Raw genomic sequence first — 21,437 nt, 5'->3', positions numbered from 1 at the left:
ACTCATTTGACCCATTGTTAATATAAAAATGTAATTTGTGACCTGCCTGTATATTCTAAATGCGTCTCACCTGCTCAGTCACAGTGTCATTATCGCTGTAGTAAATGGTGTAGTGTATAATGATTCCATTGGGCTCAGTGGGTGGGTGCCACAGCAAGGTGACAGAGGAGGCGGTCACATTTGCAAAAGTTACATTCTGTGGGGGGTCAGATGGCTCTAAACACCAGACACAAAGGACACACACAGGGATAGTCAAAAAGAGAGACATCATAAATAATCATGGTAAATAAACATTGTGAATGTGAGGAATATACAGTTAACTGTCACAAACTCTCCAGCACCTGCATCTATGGTGGTAAAGCTGATGTATATCAGCACTCCTCCATCTCCCAGTCTGGTCCAGCTGGAGACCGAGGCATTGTAGCGACTCTCTGAATCCACATTAATAACCACTGATGTTGTTGTTACATTCTGCCACAGCTCCGTCGTTTCATTCCTGACAAAGAGAGAAGCTGTTCATGTTGCATTGTGTTGCGTTTTCTTTTTAAACCTTTTTTTTCAAATAAAGACGATTGACTTGATTTAAAAACTCACCAAACTCTGACGCTGTAGTATAGTATGTCTGAATTGGCTTCAAGTGGTGGTTGCCATGACAACTCAACTTCATAGTCTGACAGCTTCCTGGCAAGGAGGAACTGAGGTGGTGTATCTGGAGCTGAGATGCCGGAGAAAAACTTACAAATGGGTAACACCCATCAGTGCAGAAAGTGAAGCAATAAGCAATTATAAAGGAACTCCAACAAATCAGGACCTCTGAAGACCCGCAGGAGCATACCAGAGAGAAACAGAATATTGTCCTAAAATGAATAAACGGTTAATTGTGATGATTCTGTTTGTGCTTCTTAGTCCTGATGGGAGGCATGGGTATCAAATACCTGTGACGTAAAACCATTAGTGTGAGCTGAAACTGAGAGCTGTAATTGAGAAGGAAGAGAGGAGAGGAAAGTAAGATTCTATCAGATGCCCCTTGAAGTCACAGATGTGATACAATCGTGCAGTCTCCTGGAAGTAGGAAAAACAAACCCTCTTTTTTCTTTCCTCTATCCCAACCCTTTCATCTCACCATCGTCCAGTGTGGTGATGTTGAGCAGCTCGCTGCTGTAGTTTCCTGGCCCGACACGTGTGTGTGCTTGCACCATGATTCGATAGTGTGCAAACTTCCTCAGGTGTGTGATGTGGATGTAGTTGGTCGGGGAAGTGAGGTTCAGGTAATGACTGGAATTCCAAAGCTCCAGACTATAGTGGGTAATTATCCCATTAGGCACCAGAGGAGGCTGCCAGGTCACGTTCACCTCACTGGGACTGACCGACTGAAAGGAGAGGTTGTAGGGAGGACTTCCTGGGACTGGGGAGGGAATAAACACAAGAGGATGCAGCTTTACTGATGATGATATTAATTGTTTTTATATTTGTGTATTATTGTAACTGCTGCATTAACACACCATCCTCTCCAGACAACAGGTATAAAGTGTCTGACGTTTGGTTTCCGTTGCCATAGCGCGTGTATGCCATCACAGTTACATTGTAGTAGGTGAATGGCTTCAGATTCATCAGAGTGACTCTGTTAGATGAAGTGTTCTTGAAAGCAGAATATGATTCATTTTCATAGAAGACCATGTAATGTTGGATCACTCCGTTGGCCTTCTCTGGTGTAGACCAGGTCAGTGTGGCAGTGGAGGGGTTGGTGTCGACCACAGTGAGGTTTACAGGGGGGGAGTCCGGTTCTGAGGACAAGAAAAATCCCAGAGGGGTTCACATACACTATGAAAAAGAATCTTTCATTGAATAAACTGTTATTGAATGTCATGAAATGAAATACAGTTACATAATCTAAATGATCTTGCACTAGGCTGCATACCACATTCTGGGCATAAACAGCAATTTAACAAGCCGGTGAAACAGCTGCACAAATACAACACTGGCTGCTTTGCCAGTTTTTCTGTAGCTTGAACATACTACATGAAGTCATGGAACCCAATTTTATTTTTATTGAGCTTTTTAGCAGATTTACTATCACTGCTTTTGACCACACATTTGTTATGTCAACCACTCATATTCACACAACTGTTTTGAGCCTTGAGTTTGTGTTCAGTACACACCGTCTTCTAAGGTTAAAACAAAGATGTCATCTTCCTCAGAGAGAGAGCTCTCTCCCACAGCTGTAGATGCAGCTACACGTAACTTATAGCCAGTATACTTGTCCAAATCTACACATTAGAACAGAAGAAAAATATTTAGTCACACAACTGTTTTATAATAATTGTAATGCTCATTACAGCTGCATGAAACTGTGCAGAAAATGTGAGTTTCTCCGTCCATGAGTGTGTATACCCTACCTGATATCAGTATGCTGGTAGTGCTTGTAACCCACTTCAAGGCCTGATTACTGTGCATTTTGAGGCCATAGACAGTGTAATGTGTGATCCGTCCATTGGGGTTGAGTGGTGGGACCCAGCTCACAAGTATGGAGGTGGAACTGATGTTTTGGTAGGAGACATCAAGCACTGTGCTGGGCACTAAACGACACATATAATACAAGAAACACAAGTTTGAAAGTACAAAGCTTCAGTTCAGCTGACTTCTAAGCAAGACCTTTTATTAAATGTATTTTGTTGCAATTAAAACAGTTTCTCATAGCTTATTGTGGCCTGTTACCACCCACCCTGCTCTCTGGTCTTCTCAGTGATATCCGTGGCTGGGCCCTCTCCCACAGTTGTAGAAGCAGCAACCCTGAATGTGTACTCAGTGAAGGGATTCAGATCTGACACCAGGTAAGACAACTCCTCAGACAAAACATCCACCACCTCCTCTCTTACTGTCACACCTGCAACAAGCATGCAAACATAGATGCATATGGATGCAGACACAGGATTCTTGAGAATTTCAACAGTCTTATAAGAGTCTGTGTATTGGGCAAAGTAAAGACTGCAGGAAGTTAAGATAAGCAGCGTTTACAGATAGTACTCTCCCACCTGTTGTACCAGAAACTGCTCCACTGCGTGTTGAAAAGTGTCCTGTAACTGATGCATCATATGTGGACAGGCGAAGCTGGCCTGGGGTTAGTCCTAAGGGGGACGAGTCAGAGGTCATACCCCCAACCTGTGTTTGCTTAGTCATCCAGGGTGGAAGTGTAGCAGGCGGCACAGAGGTCAGAGAAAAAGCAGACGTCCCAAAGACTGTAGGGTCAGAAGATTGAATATCTGTGCTGTCAGAGTGTGAAGCAGTGTAACTTTTGCTGGGCTCCTCAGTGACCCTGGGGTCAGCAGTAGGATTAAAGTTCATGCTGGATTGACTGCCAGTGTTAGTGCTCTGGTCAGCATTTGTGAGGCTAGAAACAGTCACACTGATTGGCTGTGTGCGGTCAGAAACAGTGGCAGTGAAAGTTGGCGGAGAGGTGATAAGACTGAGCTCAGCAGTTCTCTTACGTCGCTCTGGACTGTTATGTAGCTCAGGAGAAAGTGTCTTTTTGTACACATCAGTTGTATTCACACCCTGAGGGAAGAAAAAATATATACTGAATGTAGTTAAAAGGTTAAATCCATGAGTTCAGTGTAAAACATTTTGGCCTGCAAAACCACATCTACCTGAACATCTCTGTACAAGTATTTGTAGTACAGTAGACACCAGTCAACAATAGACATGACTTACAGGTTGCATATGAAGATGTTTTTAAAATGTGTCACAATGAGTACTGTATGCTCTGCTGTTGTTGAGAGAAAGTGTCAAACTCTGTGTTTTTTTGTTGAATTACATTACATTGCTGAGGGGCGACAACCTGAAAAAAACTGCAGAGTTTAATCAATACCTCTTTGAAATTTTAAGATTCACAAAGATTTTTTGGGAGGGCAATTATATATATATTATAATGGATTGAACAGGTGCTCATATTATTTCCATTCCCTAAAAATCAGCAAACTGGACTTTAGAGAGCACTTTTCTTTAATATGTCCAATAAGTATATGGAAGAGTTTACAGTCCAATTTAATCTAACCTTTTCAACAGAACAGGTTCATTGACAGATGATGGAAGTGATTTTTGAGCAGAATTGAGCTGTGATAAGACAAATATAAGGTGGCTTACCAGTTCTGCTGTGAGGGTAATGTCCTGCAATAGAGTTTCATGAACCAGCACCAGCAGTCTGTACTGGATAATCGGACCATTACGCTCAGCAGGGCTTTTCCAACTAACACGGATTGAAACCGAATCCTCAGCTATTGCTATCAGGTCCTGCACTGCGCTGGGTGCTTCACATGCAAACACAGAAGCAAATACATAGAGTTGGTCACAAACATAGAGGTACATAAAACACAGACACATATAAATATTGTGTATTATGTTAAGGTTTTGTTGGTACTATGTTGCAACCTGGACGCCTGCACCCACAATAAACATGAAACATTTCTGTAGTTGTGTGTGATTTGAAATGTCAAATAAACTAATCTAAAAACTAAAAATATTTTATTGAGTTTTAATTCTACATGGGTTTATGGGGATTTATTCAAAAGCAAAAAGAGAAACATTAATACATTAATATGCAAGTGTTTTTACCTTCAGCAGGTGTAATTACATCATCCTGTGCCGCTGGACCTACTTCTCCTGCAGCCCTGGCACGGACAGCGATTGTGTACCTTGTGTAAGGAGTCAAACCAGTAAAAGCAAACCGCGTGTCTCCTGTGCTGTTCTCATACAAATATCCTGGGCAAAAGAAGAAAAAAAACAATTGTGTGCATTTCTGTCAGTTTGAGTGTGTATCGCAGCTATGCGAGTGTGCTCTTGAGTCAACATTTAATAACCTGTAGGCCCATAAAGGTAGATTGTGTAGGTGAATTTTCCTGTGATAATGTTGGGAGAGTTCCAGGCCACGGAGATTGATCTAGACGTCATATTCAATACGGAGAGGTATTGTGGTGAGTCTTCTGGGGCTGCCATACACAAACACATAGATGTCATTTTTTTCACATGTGCTGTATACACTATATGTGCTAATAATCTTCTAATCCTAAAATTAAACAAAAACTAGAGCCTGGTTTGCTTCTTTTTCCACACCTGATTCTGGCATGCGGACCATAGTGGAAGCTATCTGTCCCTCTCCATCAGAGGTGAAGGCAGACACCTCAAAGAGATAGGCAGTGTAAGGTCGTAGCTGATCAACTCCTACTGATATAGGCACACTCCAGGAGGCTGCAGGGGGCACAGCGGAGAGGGTGATTGGTGGAGAGGATGCTGTCATCTCCAAGGGACTGAGAGTCGCACGAGACAGAATATCAGCTGCATCCTAGACATACAAAACCATAAAGGACATACACAGAAGGTGTAGTACATGAGAAAAAAATATTTATTTAATTTCCTAAATGAAGCTATAACAGATTTTCTTTTAAAGACAGAGTAGAGAAACACACCATTTCATAATAACAGTTCAGTTTGGAAGAGTGTGACAGTATAAAGCAGTACATTGCAGTGAGGCAGCGCTCCAGTCATTATGTCCTCTGCATTGACCTCCAGTATGCGGACTGTCTGCCCTGTGCGAGCATGTTTAGTCTTGACTGCAAACTTTGTGATGAGGCCATTGATGCGGTGCGGCAGGAACCAGGTGACCATGACGAAAGTGTGATTCTGGGCAAATGCAGTGAGGTTTGTCACCAGGCCAGGGGCTGCATGGAGCACACACACATGCACACACACACACACACACACGCAAATGTAAAAACACATCAACATATAATACATGTAGATTTGAAGACAACACATTGAAAAAGAAAGGGTGTGTGTGCTTATACATGGATACATACGGGACTCAGCAGTCTTTATGTACAAAGATTTGCTGAATGCTCCTGTGCCGGCTGAGGATATGGCTGCTACCTACAGAGAGAAATAGACACACAATATATAAGTAATGGCAAGAAAATAGAAGTAAAAATAAAGAAGTAAAACTGCTCAAAGGTAAGTCTAAAACAGTTTGTCAAATGCCGCTTTTTAAAGGTTTCCACAATGTCCACAGATCTTAGAGTTCCAAAGTATAGGAACCACAATTTTAAAGGCACAGTCTACTTCAGTTTTGAGCCTGGAACAATCAACCCATCATCATAATCAGATGACCCTTGCAAAGACCTGCTGGTAACATAAGGACACTGTAGATCTTTTAATGTAGGTAGCAGAGCTCTGAAACTAATCACAAGTATCTTGAATTGGATCATGAATTTGAGGGGCCAGTATAAAGAGATCAGTCTATGGCAACTAGTTCTGGATCTCTGAATTGCTGTTTTGTAATGATGAAAACAGAATAGGTGAAAACTAAATTAATGCTAAAGTAAAAAAGAAATACCAAGCCAGTCTGATTATCAGCTGGGAAGAACACATTTTCAGCAGTCTTATTACACTTTTTTAATAAATGACAACTTTGAACAAAACTGTTTAGTTTTAAGCTTTTTAAAAGACCATTTTTATTTTGTCTAAATTGTTTAAAAATATTTCATAATGCCAGTAATAGCAGAAAAATGTCAGCCTACAGAGTAGCATGTACATAAGCTTGAGGAGAGAACATTTAGGGAACCAAATATCTATACAGTGCAGTCTTATGCAAAATAGTCAGCACAATTTATCACAATGAAATACTATATAACAACCTCTGAGCAGAATAAAATTGACCACAGGGTTGAATTAATGCTGCTCTGGGTTGTACATTTTATGATTCGCATGCAATAAGTAATGGATCACTGTGGGCTAGTATAATGGATTACATTGTGACAGTGTTCATGATATTTTCCCGGAAAATCACCACAACTACAGTTTTGAGATTTTTTTGCCTACAACAATTACACCACAAAAATAAGTTTTCAGATATTAATGTGTCTCAGAGTCAGCTGTTGAGATTTAAAACAACAACAGCATCTGCCATAGAGCTTTATAGTGCAGTTTCTCTTGTTTCAGGAATTTTCGAGAAATACGTTTTGTATCGTGACTCAAGAAGAGGCAGAGGAAATTGCTGCATTTGCATCAAATATAAATTATGCTGACTGATTATCGAGTATTCTTAAAACAGGATGTGTATTCCAAACTGGATAGATACACTCCCTCCCAGGAATAAATAATAGAGAAAAATACCTTTTGAGGTGTTGATGTGTTTCAGTGTGCAAAACAGTACGTGTTATTTTACTGCAAAGGTAATGATAACATGAACAGCCCAGATATACAGATCAAAGAAGGAGAGAAGCTGCTCATGAACTCAGTTCTGTGCACAGTTTAGTGAGTGAACAAACTCACAGGTGAGAGATAGTAATATGATACAAGTAGACACACACACACACAGACACACACACACACAAATACAGTATGTGCGGGTATAATCACTGTGTCAGTCTCTCAGAGTCCATTTGTACGAAGGTCATTGTGGGTTAATGAATTCTGAAAACTAATAAGCACGATCACATTCAAGCTCAGTGACAACGGACAGTGGAAAGAGCCCTCACTGATCCATAGATCTGTTTACCTGATTAATAATGCAATCAGGATCAATTACCAGTATTCAGCCAGATCAAGAGAATGGCCTCGTCCTGTGGGATCTGTTTTAGCTAGGCACATCCACATGATAATACAGGAAGACAATCTCTATGTAGTCATATTATGTAATATCCATGGAGAATAGGCTCTTGCATGTGTATTGCTACCTGAATGTGGTATGTAGAACCTGATGTGAAGTCAGTGAGCAGAGTCTCTGGTATGTCCAAATACTTGGTCACCTGTGTGAAGGAGGGATCAGGGTAGGGACACACCTCCTTGTACCTACAGGAAGAAATACATTTTTAGGATCATTGTTTCCTGAACACATCATATATTTAAGAACAGAATGGAGCTTGATGATGAAATCTAAGAAGTAATAAAGGCATATTATGATTTACATCCTTTTAGATTCAAATGCAAAATTGCACATAAAATAGAGCCATGCAGATACATGGAGAAATGCAAGTCTGAGTGTGATCAATACAATTTTTATACAAAGTGTATATTTTTGCGATATTAATTTATGATATTTAGTATTTATAATTGATGTGAATCTATTGGTTATTATTATAAATAAATGATCCTTTATTTATTGATTTTCCTTCTTAAATTTGATAATAACACAAATTTGGTGGTACTATATTTATTATTTTCATTATCTCATATCTTAGCATCTGATTGGCTGTTGCAACAGCAATTTTGTTGTCAGAGACATACGATCTGGATTGACCCAAATGGATCAAGATAAATGCTGAATCGCAGTTTTCTAAGAAAACAACTGAAGAACTACCTGATGACGTATCCTTCAATATTTTTGGCATCAGATGGCATGATCCAGGAGAGAAGAATACCATTAGAGCCCACGGCCTCTCCTTCTAGTCCTGTAGGTGGACCAGGAACTGGAAAGGAGGAAGTGTATGTGTGAGGTGGAAATTCTTCTTGGAAAGTCTTTCATTTCACAACTTTCAGAAGTTTCAATCATTTGATTAATAATGACTTCTGTATATCAGAAGTCAACAGACTGCATTAGCAGCACCATATGAAGAACAGTGTTGTTGTGGACTGATCCTTGGAGGGTTTGTGTGTGTGAGTGCATTTTAGGCCGAACTGATGAATAAGGCCTCACACAGCAGTGGTATTTCACTGACATTCACTGCAGACCCATTTATCCCGCAGTTAAAAAGCCCAGGCTTAAGTTACCTAAGAAGAATTAAACAGTGAAGGTATACCCCCCCCCCCCCCCCCCCCCCCCCACACACACACACTTATTCCCTTTCCTCAGTTTGTGTACTGTATGTGCTATACAGGGCAAGTTAAACAGCAGAGGGCACAAGAGACTTTAACACCCTAACACATGACCAGAACAAACAACAACAAAACAGTGTGTGTGTGTGTACATGTCTCACCACTCTCGTTAGTATTGATCATGCGGCTGACTCCAGGACTGAAGTTGGAGGAGGACACTGCTGTGACCGTGACAGTGTATTGTGTCCCTGGACTGACACTATTCACATTGGCCTGTGACAACAGACAGACACAAACACACAAGAATATACTGTAGATCAGTGGTTCCCAGCCTGTTTCATTTTTCTTAAGCTCACTGACTCCTTGTATGTTCAAACTGATTAGAAACTGGATATGTTTTAACACTATCAATTACATAAACATGGATACTGTTAAAATGTCTTTTTTACATGACATAGTGATCCTGGAATTGTCAGGCTTGGTCACTTTTGGTGGGTGCTAACAGCATGGCTTTAGAGATGGGAATGTCAGTCAGTCTGGTGATCAATCAGTCCTCCACTTTGATCCAGACTGAAATACAACACTACTATTGGATCGATTGTTATGACATTTGGTAGAGACATACATGTTCCTACCAGGAAGAATTGTAATTTTGATGTCAGTCTTCAGTGCCATCATTAGGTCTAATAACCATAAAAATACCTTCAAAACTAATGATATTCACATCAGCTTCAGCAGTACATTGTGTTTAATTACAAATGTTAGCATGCCAACATTATTTTTTAGCTAACTGTTACAACTTATCTGTTAACTAGTTTTCACACACTCTGGTTATGATGCAGATACTAAAGATGAGCCATAACTATCTTTAAACCTTTTTAAGTGTTTATTTTCTGCCTAAACACAAATATGTAGACCCCCCCCCCCTTGAAACCAAATTTTATCTACTCAACAACCAAGTTTGACAACCCTGTATCCTTGGTTGAGAATCACTGATATAGAACATATTAGCAAATATTATATTAACAAACATCTAATTGCATCCACAGTATTCCTCAGATAATTCTCTGTAAAAAAACCTCTAAACTCTAAAGCTAAGCTGCTATGTGAAAAGAACCCTAAAGGCATGCAAACAGCTGTTATTTTAGTTCATGAAATGCCTGATGAAGTATTACTGCAACTCTGTTTGAAGAGAAGCCTTACACAACCATCTGTGTCAACATAAAGGTGGCTGGTTGTCAAGGTGACAGTTTGTTCCTGCTTGCTTGCTTGCATATTTATGTGTTGTGCTACATATGTTGAGGTTATATATCTGTGAAACAGATGAATAGTGTGCTCGAGTGTGTGTTGCACCTGGTACATCACTCATACTCATACTCAGCACTCGTACATTACCCTCCAGAAATATGACCAAGCACTTTTCTGCATCTGTGTGTTTACATCCTCAATACCGTATATGCTTTACAATTAATTTGGCTGCAAAGTTTACTTTTTTGTATATCTGAGGGAAAAAAAATCAGTGTATATAGTAAGTGTGTTAACATCTACTTGCACAGCAATACCTGATAGTGAGTGCTCAGTTCCTACCTGTGAGTGGACCTGTCCCATGCAGAGAGTGAGCAGCAAGATGAGTGAGAAAAAGGCCATGCTGGGTAGCAGAGTTAGCTTTAGTTTAGTCACAGCAGGCCTCGCCAGTAGAGCTGCATCCAGGGTTAGTGCACAAATGTTAGCAGTGGTCAGCAGGTAATCCACTGAGCTGAACAGGAATGACTAGAAACAGGTTAGTACCATGAGTAAAGGTCACAAGGTTAGTCATCCAGGAATTAGATAATAATGGACTTTGGTCTTGAGGTATTCCAAACTCTTCGTGTTTAGTGGGTCTTTTCTTTTCATTAGCATGAGGCTAACGTTCTCCCTCTGGTCCGTTTTTGCTCTCTGGGGAGAGCTGCTTAAGCAAATGAATGATTCAGGGTTGAGCTCATGAGGCCAACTTAATAAATAATGAGATCTATTACTCAACTCAATGCTCTCTCTCTCTCTCTCTCTCTCTCTCTCTCTCTCTCCCTCTCTCTCTCTCTCAGTGTGTGTATGTGGTGTGTAAGGTTATATTTTGGGGGGCACCTGACACCTGGCAGCTGGGAAGGGCTGGTATGGGGTGGGACTTAATAGGAGGAAAGTGTGTGCGTGTAGTTTGTACATTTAGAATAATAATGCAGCTATTGGTCCAGAGCTCTACCATCTTCCTCTCACCTTGATAAAATTACATAGATGTATATAGGAGAATTTTACTGTGCAAATAATATAAAAACAAAACATTGTCACAATAGTTAAGCAACATGTGTTTGACTGAGAATGGTTTATAAAGATGTATGCACCTGACTGTATCCATCACGTGCAAGGTGCAGTGTGACTTTTCCCTGGTTAGGTTGCAGATTCACTTTGTAATGATCCACACAGCCCACTGCCTGCTCCCAACGTAGTGAGAATGCACGTGCAGACACATTGACGACACGCACTCCTCGTACAGGGGATGGCACTTGTAGAGGACAGGAAAAGGAGAGATAAAGTCAGAGAGGTGTGGAAGGTTTCTGTTATTTAATGAAGAGGCGATCAGGCCAGCTGAAAATAATGGGGTGCTGACCAGTGAGGCCCTTGTAATATTGTCTACCTGTGGTCACAGTCAGAAAGGCCGTGCTCCCTGCTGTCATTCCTCTGACCCTCTCAGCGCTCACATTGTAGCTGCAGCCATCCACTAGCCCTGTAACAACAACAGCCTGCTCCTCCTTGGGTATGGTGAGTGTGTTTGTGACCGAGGCGTTTGCCACTGTGACTCTGTGGAAGTCAAACTCACCAAATGCTCTGTCCCAGCTCACAGAGACAGAGGAAACGTTGACATCACCCAAATGAAGTGCACATACTCCTGCTGGGCCTGGACAAGATTTTACAATTTTACCATAGCAGTTTTAATAATTTGGGTCACAATTTAATTATTTTGTCATGGGGGTATTATGTTCAGATGAAGCTTTTTATATCTGTAAATGTCTCTGTGTGTGTGTGTGTTTCCTGTATGTATAGTGTGTCTTACGTGTGCTGAACTCTCTGCTGACTGCTTGACTGGTGTCTGAGCCCAGCACACTCTGAATGCTGATGCCGTAGTCTGACCCTGGGATCAAATCCCTGATCTCGTAACTTGTGCCCTGGACAAGAACCTCTATCCATAATTTCCTGGCCACAGACAGCAGGCCACAGGCAAGCTGAGAGGGACAATAAGAAATCTTCAGTTTTTTCAGGGATTAAAAAAATAAAACAAAACACAATTCCAGTTTCAGTTATTGTGAGTGAAAACATGAGACCTTTCTGTATTTTGAACGCTACTGTATATCTATCAATATCTCTCATTTATTTATTTCATTTAATATGGGTTTGCATTAGATGTGCATATAATGTGCTTGGTCATTCTTCCTGGCCCTGGCTCTCCAGAGACTCATACATCTTTAAAGGGTTGGAAACTGAATCTCTGGTGTGCCGATGGCAGTTGCTAGGTTACCAACAGGTGAGTGCGGAACCTGACACGTGACCTCCTTAATCCTTGAAAAAAAATCATTTTGAGTGATGTGTGTGTCACAGAAATGTCATGGATACACATCATTATGCATATCTGTCTGGAAGTTACTACAGTCTATATGCTGGTCTGTGCTTCTATGATGGGTGCTGGTATGTTGGGTGTTACTGGTCCTACCTTGTACCCCTCCACCTGTCCTGGTGGTTCTATCCAGGTGACAAACACAGACGTCACTACCTGCTCCGCTAGAGCCACTTCCTGTGGCACCTCTGGAACTGAAGACAGGGTCACATTAGCATGTGACACCATGTACTTACACATAACACTGGCTCTGGGTAATAAGGCATGAATTTGAATGATCTGAACCGGCAGGGGGAGATATTGGAGGGGATAGTACTGTGATCCAAACTAAATTATGTATGTTTATTTTAACGTGGATAATTTCTGCACTTAAGTTTTTGTGAATTTGTGTGTGTGTCAACATTATGATAGTAAAAGCATTGCGCAACAGCAATCTAGGCAAATATTGAAGCCAAATACACACATTCATAATTTCCTTTTTGGCTGGTGGTTTTGATTTTATGTCCATTGTGATATCACCATCCTATACTGACACAATATTGTAATAAAATGTTCAGTCAGATCAGTGAAGTGACATAAGACTGAAAACAAATAAAGACAATAAAAATGATTTCCTTTTTGTCGCTCATGGTTTACCAAAGAACCTGCACTTCTTACTGAAATTATATTTTTCATAATCTCATTTTCTTAATATAATCAGAATACTTACTGAAATTATGCTGCATAATTCTGTTTATTTATTTCCTGCTACATTACTTTTGAGATCCAACTCATTGTCATTCTTGTACTTACTAGTACAGAGGATAATAGTAGCAGGTTTACTCTTCCTTTCCCCATTGGTGCTGATCACCGCCATTGTATATCGACTTCCAGGAGCGAGGCCTTCAAAAGTGTAAAATCTGTGAACACACACATGTCTAGTGCTCAGTGTTTTAGGCATAAGCTTTAAGTAATCCATGTTTTTACTAAAGAAAGTTTTGACTGATTGTAATTCCACTCTCATAAAATTGCTGACAAGAACAAGGCTGACCTGGGCTCTTGATGAAAAATGATTAGCTCTTGATTGGATGTTCTGTTTTTGATTGACAGGATGAGTCCACTAACTACACCCCTGACCGCATTCCAACTAATGCATATGGATGATGTGGTTTTATTGATAAGAGACATCTCCACCGGGCTGGGAGCTGGCGCATTAAAAAAAGAAAAATACATAGTAATTAGAATAGAAAATGGGAGCAGTATTCGCATGTGTGTGTGTTGGGGTCTGTTTACCTGCAGTAATGTTGATGATGACAGGGGAACTGTCTGTGAAGGACTCCTTCTCTGTTCTTAATGCAAAGTGGTAGAGTCTGCCTGGAGTCAGACTAGAAAATACTGTACTCTCACTGAATACCTTCTGCACCTGTAGGACATAAATTAAATAAGTAAGGAAGCTGACTAATGGCCTAATTATAATTCTTACAGTCACAGCATTAGTTCCAGCAGAAGGGGGCTATACTCATGCATACATTAATGTTTGATACATAAAAACATGGTCACTATGGATCTTACCTGAAGCAACCACTGATTAGTGCCATGCTCAACTCGTTTGTCATTCCAGTGGGGAGACTCTGACACTTAATCAAATATGAGTCTCAGTAAACCTGCTTCTTAAACCTAAAAGCAAAGTTGAATACATTTACTTTTTGTTTGTTTGTTTACCGTGAGTGAATAGTCACAGTTGAAGCAGATGACCTCGTAGCTATGACCATGTCCTTGTGCTGGATCCCAAAGCAGTTCTATGGATGAATCAGTCACCACACCCTCCCTCACTCTGCTGGGAGGGGGCAGACCTTCAATCAAACCAAACTGCAATTATTCTCCTAGCATATTCAACATACTAATTAGCCTCAGCTTGGGATATTTTAAACACTTGGGAGTCACATTAAAAGGAGAAGAAATTGCAAGACATTACAGTGCTAATAATTTTACAGTATAGTGTCAATACGAGGGCAGATTCATTTGTACTAGCTGTTATCTAAACAAGAAGAGGACATACAAGAATACTTTTAATTAATGCCAGAATGAGGATAGTTATCATGGTGCAATCATGTGGAAAAACACATTTGGCAGGCTCTCTCAAAAATGAAAAAGTCTTAAACTTTCTTAATTTTGAAAGTGAAAGAAGCCACACTTCTCTACTCTTGTTACTTTTAGAAAATGCTCCAAATGTTCTGTCTGGGTACCTTTATGTATATCAGTTAGATTTAGGGCTACTGGTGAGAGCAGATCATATTACATCTTATTTGTTTTAATTTTCCTGTCTGGCTGCTTATCGCTCACTGAGGCACTCAATGAAAGCAACAACTGCAGGAGTTTCAAATGACCTTAGATTAAATATAAGCAGTGCAGCAATAGGGAAAAATGCTGTGTATGTGAATGATGTAGCCATTACAACCGCTGGTAATGGATCTTCTATTCTATGAGTTAATTAAAGTGGATATGAGGCCTAGCATTCATGCTGTTACACTTAAACTGTTTTGCTGACACCCGCCAAGTCAGAAGCATTTACATGTGTCTGCTAATGCCAGTAAATATATATATATACACACACATATATACATATATGTGTGTGTGTGCGTGCAGAGGCCTCCCATTAGTAGAAGTAGCTCACTTGTTTTAAAAGGGTGGGTGTTGTAAGGTGGTCCTGTCTGCTGTCGACTGGTGCTGTACACACTGAGCTTGTAGTTTGATCCTGGATGGAGGTTGGTGAGCGTTATGAAATTATCTCCAGTAGAGAGGAAGTGCCAGTCACACGTATACCTGCACAATCCCTCACATACACGGTCACATAGGTCTGGACATAGACATACTTTCACCCCGTCAATTAGACCCAACTGTGGATGTTGGATGTACAGCTGTGCAGAGTGTGTGCCTACTGAAAGAGGTATGGCAACCTGAACTGGCATTGGATCTAGAAATACAGACAGACAAAAACAAGTAGTTTCGCAATGGATGAGTATTTACTTTACAGCAGGATGGTTAAAAAGGTAGTTTGACTTCAATACATTGTTAAAGGTTGTATCCTTGTTTATTTTACCTGTGGTGTGCATGAGGCTGGTCCTCTGACTCCTGTCGTTTCCCCTTAGAGCAACAACTCCTATGTCATAAGTCTGACCTGGAGTAAAAGTGCCCAAATCAACACATACTGACTCATTTACACAGGGTGCACCAGGACTGGATTGGTTTATCCACAGCGAAGAAGCACTGGGGTTATCGACAGGGTGGGACGTGATATAATAATCTGGAGGGTTATCAGGAGGACAGGTCCAGCAGACAGTCAGGTTTCCCTTTGTGCTCAACACCAGCAGACCACTGGGAGGCCTCACAGCTGAGAGGTACAACAGCAGAATATTTCTTTAGTTTTAGTTTAGTCAGCACAACAACTCAACATGCTTAATTGTTTTATGCATGATTTCAGTAATGATGACCAATGAAGCTATATAAATTTCAAATCAAATGTCCATTAATGGCAACTGTATTTACACTATATGCAATGCAAAAATGGCCATTACAGCCATTTAAATACATCAGAACAATTCATTAAATCAACATCTACTAAACCAATTCACTGGACTTTAGGTGTGATAATTAAGATGTTAAGCTTCTTCCAAATTCCTAAATGTTCCGAAATATTCTGAAATATTTAACATTTCTTCCCAAAACTAAATATGGTGTTCATTTACAGTGATGGATTAACTTCCCAATGAAGTCAAGGCCAACTGTGACTTGGTATCGTGCGTAAAGTGATCTAAACAGTCAATCAGAGAGAAACAGTGACGCCTGACTTTCATGTACTAGTACAGTTTTCATTTGCACAAACATCTGAATTAATCATACAGACTCTTCAAACTCTTTCTAAATACTTGTCAAGTTGCTAAAATGTCATGGAGTATTTCTCAACACTCAAATATCATACAGTATTTTTAACCAAGTATGCAACACATTTTGGTAAATAAAGCTTGATTTAAAAAAAACAAAACACAAACAAACATGTTTACCTGTCTGGACAGTCAGATGCACCTGTCCACAGCTCTCAATCCCATGCCGAGTGACTGTGTGAACTTCAATCCTGTATTTCCTGTAAGACTCCAGCCCTGCAATCACAGCAGTGTATGACTGCAACCCACCAACCAGAGATGACCTGGAGATGTTGGTCATTCCAACTATCCTTTCTTGTTTTGAAGACATGTCAATATAATGTACAACAAATGTCCATTCAGCCATGTACAGTGCTTCTGTCATCATCCAGTGAACACTAATCTGACAGACTGTTATGGGGCCAGTAGTGATATTTTGTGGAGAAAGAGGTCCTGTAATAAAAAGAAAAGATTTTAAGTCAAAGCTGTTAGCAGAAAAATATGTGCATATTATTGCTCCATTTGTGCAACCTATGAGCATGTCTGGTTGTCAGCAGACTCACTCGTGTATGCAGTTTGTGTTTGTCCCAAGCTCCAGGTGGCACCAGCAGGGTGGGAGGCTTGAAGGCTGAAAGAGTAGATGCTTCCTGGAGATAAACCTGCTACAGTTACTCCTCTAGAGGAAAGGGAGATGGGGACCTTAACAACTTTTTTAACACTCCCCTGAGTCCCTCTGTTGTCCTCTGGCCACTTCCTGCTTCTATCCTTTTCATCTTGACTTGACTCTTCCTTTGTGTCCTCTTGATACTGGAGGAACATCTCAAAAGATGAAGGATTAAGTGAGTTTAGGTGTGAGAGGTCACTCCAGCGAAGCTCTACCTGTTGCTCTGTCACCTGAACTAGTTTGAAGGAGAACGAAGCAGGGACCGGAGGGGCTGTGGCAGAGGGAGAAACAGAATAACATGACAAATTGTGCTCACAAATGCAATCAAGTGCTTTGGACTGAGAGATTAAGTAGGGCTGAGGCAATTACAGGTAAAAAACACATTTTATTAAACTGCTCTGAAAGATTCAACATGAGGTATTTTCACAATAACTTAATGATCGTGGTAATGAAGCAATATTGCACAAGTTATTTACTCTGGTATTGGCAGATGAAGGGTAAGCGGATGTAACAGAAGAAGCGAGTGAAAAAGTATCCTGGTCCTGTGGCATTCCTCTGAAGAGCAAAACAGTCTGTATGATTGGCTGGCAATGATGACACAATAGTGTGTGTCAGGTTGAAGGTTGAGCCGTCTGACCAGAGGATTTGGCCCTGTGGGGGTAACAGAGGAGAGGCGTTACATATGGGAAGACATCATCAGCTTCAGATTTGATAATGTCAAAAATTATGCTCATCAGAACTTCAGTAATGCCTTGTATAATGTTACCTTGGCACTAAAATCTGTGCCTGTGATTCAGCACAAACGTAAAACTACTTTGGATATCTTTTCAAAACATTGTGATTCCATAGAGGGAAAACTTCTTGTGCAGAAAAGTTCACTGTATGTACTGCAGGATATTTCCAAATGACTTAATGTTCTGCATAATGTTGACAGTTATGCAGGACAGAACAACTACTTAACTCCTAAGGAGATCGGATAAAATATGCAGACTTGTAAATATTTAATCAGGTTTTCTTGATAAATCCCTCTTTAAATTACTAAATATTAAGTTATTCATGAGGTTGAAATAGAAGAATTCTTAAATGAAATCCATTGTGAGAAAAGGCTGTTAAATAATATATAAATATGCACATTAGCGAATATGACAGTGTTTTGGAAATATAATCAAAGTCAAAGTCAGAATACAGCATTATTATTTATTATTGCTTTTAGTGATGAAACATGAGGTGAAGATGAAAGGAAAAAAACATAGTCTCCTGTGTACTTTAAGTGTCTATCATAAGGCTACCTGTTGGTCATTGAGTCCAGTCCATAGCAGCAGAAAGTTGTTGCGCCTCAGCAGATGAGAAGATACAAAATGCAGATCTGCCAAGGTTTTTAGGTTGGCCAGGTGACTTCCAGCTGCCTGCACTGAACAGCTGTGTTGGGCATCCCTCCAGGCCAAACCTGCTCTTCTCACAGAGTAGCAGCTTCTCCCATTGGCCAACCAGCCAGTGTGACATTGAGCTAGAGACAGAAGTCATTGTCAACTCACGCTCACAGATCCCAGGTTGCAGCCATAGTTGCAACATTCTTTGGAAATACATCAAGTTGAAATAAACAGAATTTTTCCTTTAAGATCAAGTTATGGTCATGTGTTTGTGGTACAGCAGATGTACAGTACCTGTTTCTAAGCCAATGCTGAGTCTCTGCTTCAAGGTAATATTGAGGTGTTTTATGGATGTAGTGATCACAGCTTGGGCCTTGAAGCGTGTGCCAGGTTGGAGATCTTTCACTGCGTATCGGGACTTTGCCTCTGATGAGTTAATGTTGAAGTTGTGTGTGACAGATTGTGTGTGAGTGTTGTATAGACTCAAGGTAGACAGGCTTTGATGCCTGTGGAGTTCCCATGTCAGGAGGGCAGTAGTGGTTGTGCTGAATATACGAAGAGAGGACAAGAAGACTGGATCTGGACATAAATACAGAAAGGGAAGGGCAGAGATAAAAAAGAGATATGTTAACATCATACAACATTATACCACACTTTAAAAATCAGTTTGAAGCACTCTAATCTGGGGCATCTGTGGCTGAGAAGGTAAAGTGGGTCATCCACCAATTGGAAGATTGGCTATTCGATCCTTGGCTCCTCCAATCTGTGTGCCGAAGTGTCGTTGGGCAAGATACAGACCCACCCCATGGCTTCTGAAGGCTGTGCCATTAGTGGGTGAGTGTGGGTTTTTTTTAAAATTCCTGATGAGCAGTTACCACACATGGCAGCCTCTTCCATCAGCATATGAAAGTGTGTGTGAATGGGCGAATGTGTTCTGAATGGTTGGAAGAGTACAAAGGCTCTATAAAAATGTAGTCCATTTAATGTATTGTGCCAATTTTCAGCACAAGGACTCACTGAAGAGAAAGGTCTTTGCTTCAAGCGTGGTATTATTCCTGCTGGCACTCAATGTGATATTATAGCCTCTCGGGTCCTCAACCAACCACAGTGACATCTTGCAGTCAGGAACACATGTTGAGTGATCAATGGGCTCCACGTACACCTGCAGAGATGTTGTAACAAAGTGTGACAAGAATATATTGAGTTCTCATACTTAATAAACTCAGCTCATATATCAAAACTAATGACGCTGAACCAGACTATCACTATACTTTTACCTCTATTCAAGTGTTCTTACCAGATGGTTACTTGCAGTCCTGCAGGTGACTGTATAGCTGTCTGGATCTTGAGCAAAGGGGAAGGAGTGAAACACAGCTTTAACCTCAACAGGGTTTGAATGCTGTTCACAGGTCAGCAATACCACCTGAAGAGGAAAGAGTGTGAGGAAGGTTTGGCTTAAATATACTGACAATGCACCTGGAAAAATATATAAGGATTTTTTTTTCTTTTTTACACCTATAAACAACTTTACAGAGGAATAAAAATGGTCTTGGTCTTCACCTTACCTGGCATAAACTAGCAAGTAACCAGAGACGCTCTGTTCCACCCATTTGAAGAGTCAATCCATCTCACCAACAACACTTAGCAGCAGTCACTGATCAACCTGGATGTATAAAATCACTTCGGTCACGGCGAAAGACAACGGATCCTTGATGTGCTTTCAGACATCGGCAGGCTCTTACGCAAACTAAAAACAGCTGTGCGTAAACATCGGTTGTGGAAAGTCCCAAACTGAACTATTTGGGTCGCTGCCGCAAAGCTCAGGGTAAAATAGTTAACCGTCTATGCCATACAAATATGTATAGGTATTGTAGACTTTGAAAGTCTGGCACACACGCGTAGTTTTATTAAACCCAGAGGAGATCTCTGATTGTTTTTACTACAATTTTACACACTGCCCGGACTTTGAATTTAGCGCGCACTCAAAGTCCGCGTTTAATGGCTCTTTCCTCGAGAAGCAAACTTTTATGTGAAGGAGCAGAGGGAGTTTCTGTGTTTATGGGAGGAGAGAGAGAGAGACTGCATGTATAAGCTCAACCCAATTTGTTCTGGCTCGTTGTTGGGATAAGAACAGTTCACCATGGCAACCACGGGCACATGGCCACTCCAGAGCTGGCTCCTGATGAGATGAGAGGTGGGGAGGCTGGAGGTGGGCCATACTGAGGGGAAAAGAAGGATAAGGGAAGTGGTCTGGTGGGGCTTTATGAGGAATTGAGATGTGCCCACTAGCTTGACGCCTCTGAAAGAGCAGCAGTCACCCAGTCAAGTCTAGGATTTCCTGATTTCATCTAACTTCTAAAATAAGCATGTGCTCCAAATTGTTTATAAGTGCAGTGGCGAGATTGGTTTGGATGTGGGGTGTGGTGGAAGCAGTGGCCCATGTGGAATGAAAAGAATGTGAAAGGGAGAAATGACTGACACACACAGAGCTGAGTCCACTGAGGGGTTCTGTTATGAAGAGGTGACTCCCACAAAGCAATAACCTCCCAAAGTGAAACACAAACTCATGTCAGCACTATAGATGCTGAATCAGGATGAGTGTGTGTGTGTGTGTGTGTTTAATAAGTGTTAAAGAAAGAGAAAGGATGTGTGAAAAGGATGTATCACGAGGACACTGTCACTCATGCAACAAAGACAAAACAAAGTTAAATCATTTATTCACCTAATCTACTTCAAAATATTGAAGCTACAAAGAGAGCAAATACCACATTTCTAGAAACTGATTAATATTTTCAAAGGAAACAAAACATTGCATAACACTTCCATTTGTACAAAGGCTTCATTGATCTCCTAAGACAAACCAAAATGCATATACATTGTTTTCACCCGACAGCAGATATACAGTGAAAATGCAACAACTGCTGTGTCAACATGATATCAATTATTAATACACAGTTGGATAAGAGGCTAAAGGCATCGTACCATCACAGGAAAGTACTAAAAAGCTGACTGGGTTGGCACAGCAGATCTTGAAGAAAATAAAGATTAAAGTGCAAACT

The 21,437-nt window shown here is 40.7% G+C and overlaps 1 protein-coding gene across 1 annotated transcript in view; it reads right to left on the bottom strand.

Annotated features, from left to right (window-relative positions):
* ptprq (protein tyrosine phosphatase receptor type Q) overlaps positions 1–20,596 on the bottom strand; it is a 94,228-nt gene extending 73,632 nt beyond the window's left edge. Inside the window, exons 1-37 of the mRNA XM_053319920.1 lie at positions 20,518–20,596; positions 19,944–20,005; positions 19,676–19,801; positions 19,396–19,540; positions 18,673–18,957; positions 18,298–18,515; positions 17,485–17,659; positions 16,908–17,279; positions 16,486–16,797; positions 15,525–15,815; positions 15,099–15,398; positions 14,147–14,277; positions 13,718–13,847; positions 13,476–13,629; positions 13,238–13,344; positions 12,542–12,639; positions 11,888–12,056; positions 11,471–11,731; positions 11,178–11,338; positions 8,964–9,075; positions 8,348–8,456; positions 7,725–7,839; positions 5,850–5,919; positions 5,512–5,711; positions 5,107–5,335; positions 4,854–4,982; positions 4,609–4,755; positions 4,141–4,304; positions 3,033–3,552; positions 2,723–2,884; positions 2,397–2,576; positions 2,160–2,267; positions 1,503–1,784; positions 1,124–1,405; positions 595–715; positions 394–496; positions 71–220 (exon numbers count right to left, since the gene is read on the bottom strand). Coding sequence (XP_053175895.1) covers positions 71–220; positions 394–496; positions 595–715; positions 1,124–1,405; positions 1,503–1,784; positions 2,160–2,267; positions 2,397–2,576; positions 2,723–2,884; positions 3,033–3,552; positions 4,141–4,304; positions 4,609–4,755; positions 4,854–4,982; positions 5,107–5,335; positions 5,512–5,711; positions 5,850–5,919; positions 7,725–7,839; positions 8,348–8,456; positions 8,964–9,075; positions 11,178–11,338; positions 11,471–11,731; positions 11,888–12,056; positions 12,542–12,639; positions 13,238–13,344; positions 13,476–13,629; positions 13,718–13,847; positions 14,147–14,277; positions 15,099–15,398; positions 15,525–15,815; positions 16,486–16,797; positions 16,908–17,279; positions 17,485–17,659; positions 18,298–18,515; positions 18,673–18,957; positions 19,396–19,540; positions 19,676–19,801; positions 19,944–20,005; positions 20,518–20,596 — 6,759 coding nt within the window. The remainder of the gene's footprint in view (positions 1–70; positions 221–393; positions 497–594; positions 716–1,123; positions 1,406–1,502; positions 1,785–2,159; positions 2,268–2,396; positions 2,577–2,722; positions 2,885–3,032; positions 3,553–4,140; positions 4,305–4,608; positions 4,756–4,853; positions 4,983–5,106; positions 5,336–5,511; positions 5,712–5,849; positions 5,920–7,724; positions 7,840–8,347; positions 8,457–8,963; positions 9,076–11,177; positions 11,339–11,470; positions 11,732–11,887; positions 12,057–12,541; positions 12,640–13,237; positions 13,345–13,475; positions 13,630–13,717; positions 13,848–14,146; positions 14,278–15,098; positions 15,399–15,524; positions 15,816–16,485; positions 16,798–16,907; positions 17,280–17,484; positions 17,660–18,297; positions 18,516–18,672; positions 18,958–19,395; positions 19,541–19,675; positions 19,802–19,943; positions 20,006–20,517) is intronic.
* Positions 20,597–21,437: the final 841 nt, after the last annotated feature.

Source organism: Scomber japonicus, chromosome 5 (assembly GCF_027409825.1).
Source record: "Scomber japonicus isolate fScoJap1 chromosome 5, fScoJap1.pri, whole genome shotgun sequence".
In the NCBI taxonomy this organism is placed as follows: domain Eukaryota; kingdom Metazoa; phylum Chordata; class Actinopteri; order Scombriformes; family Scombridae; genus Scomber; species Scomber japonicus.
Note: the sequence above shows the minus strand (reverse complement) of the source record. Positions and strands in the feature narration are given on the sequence as shown.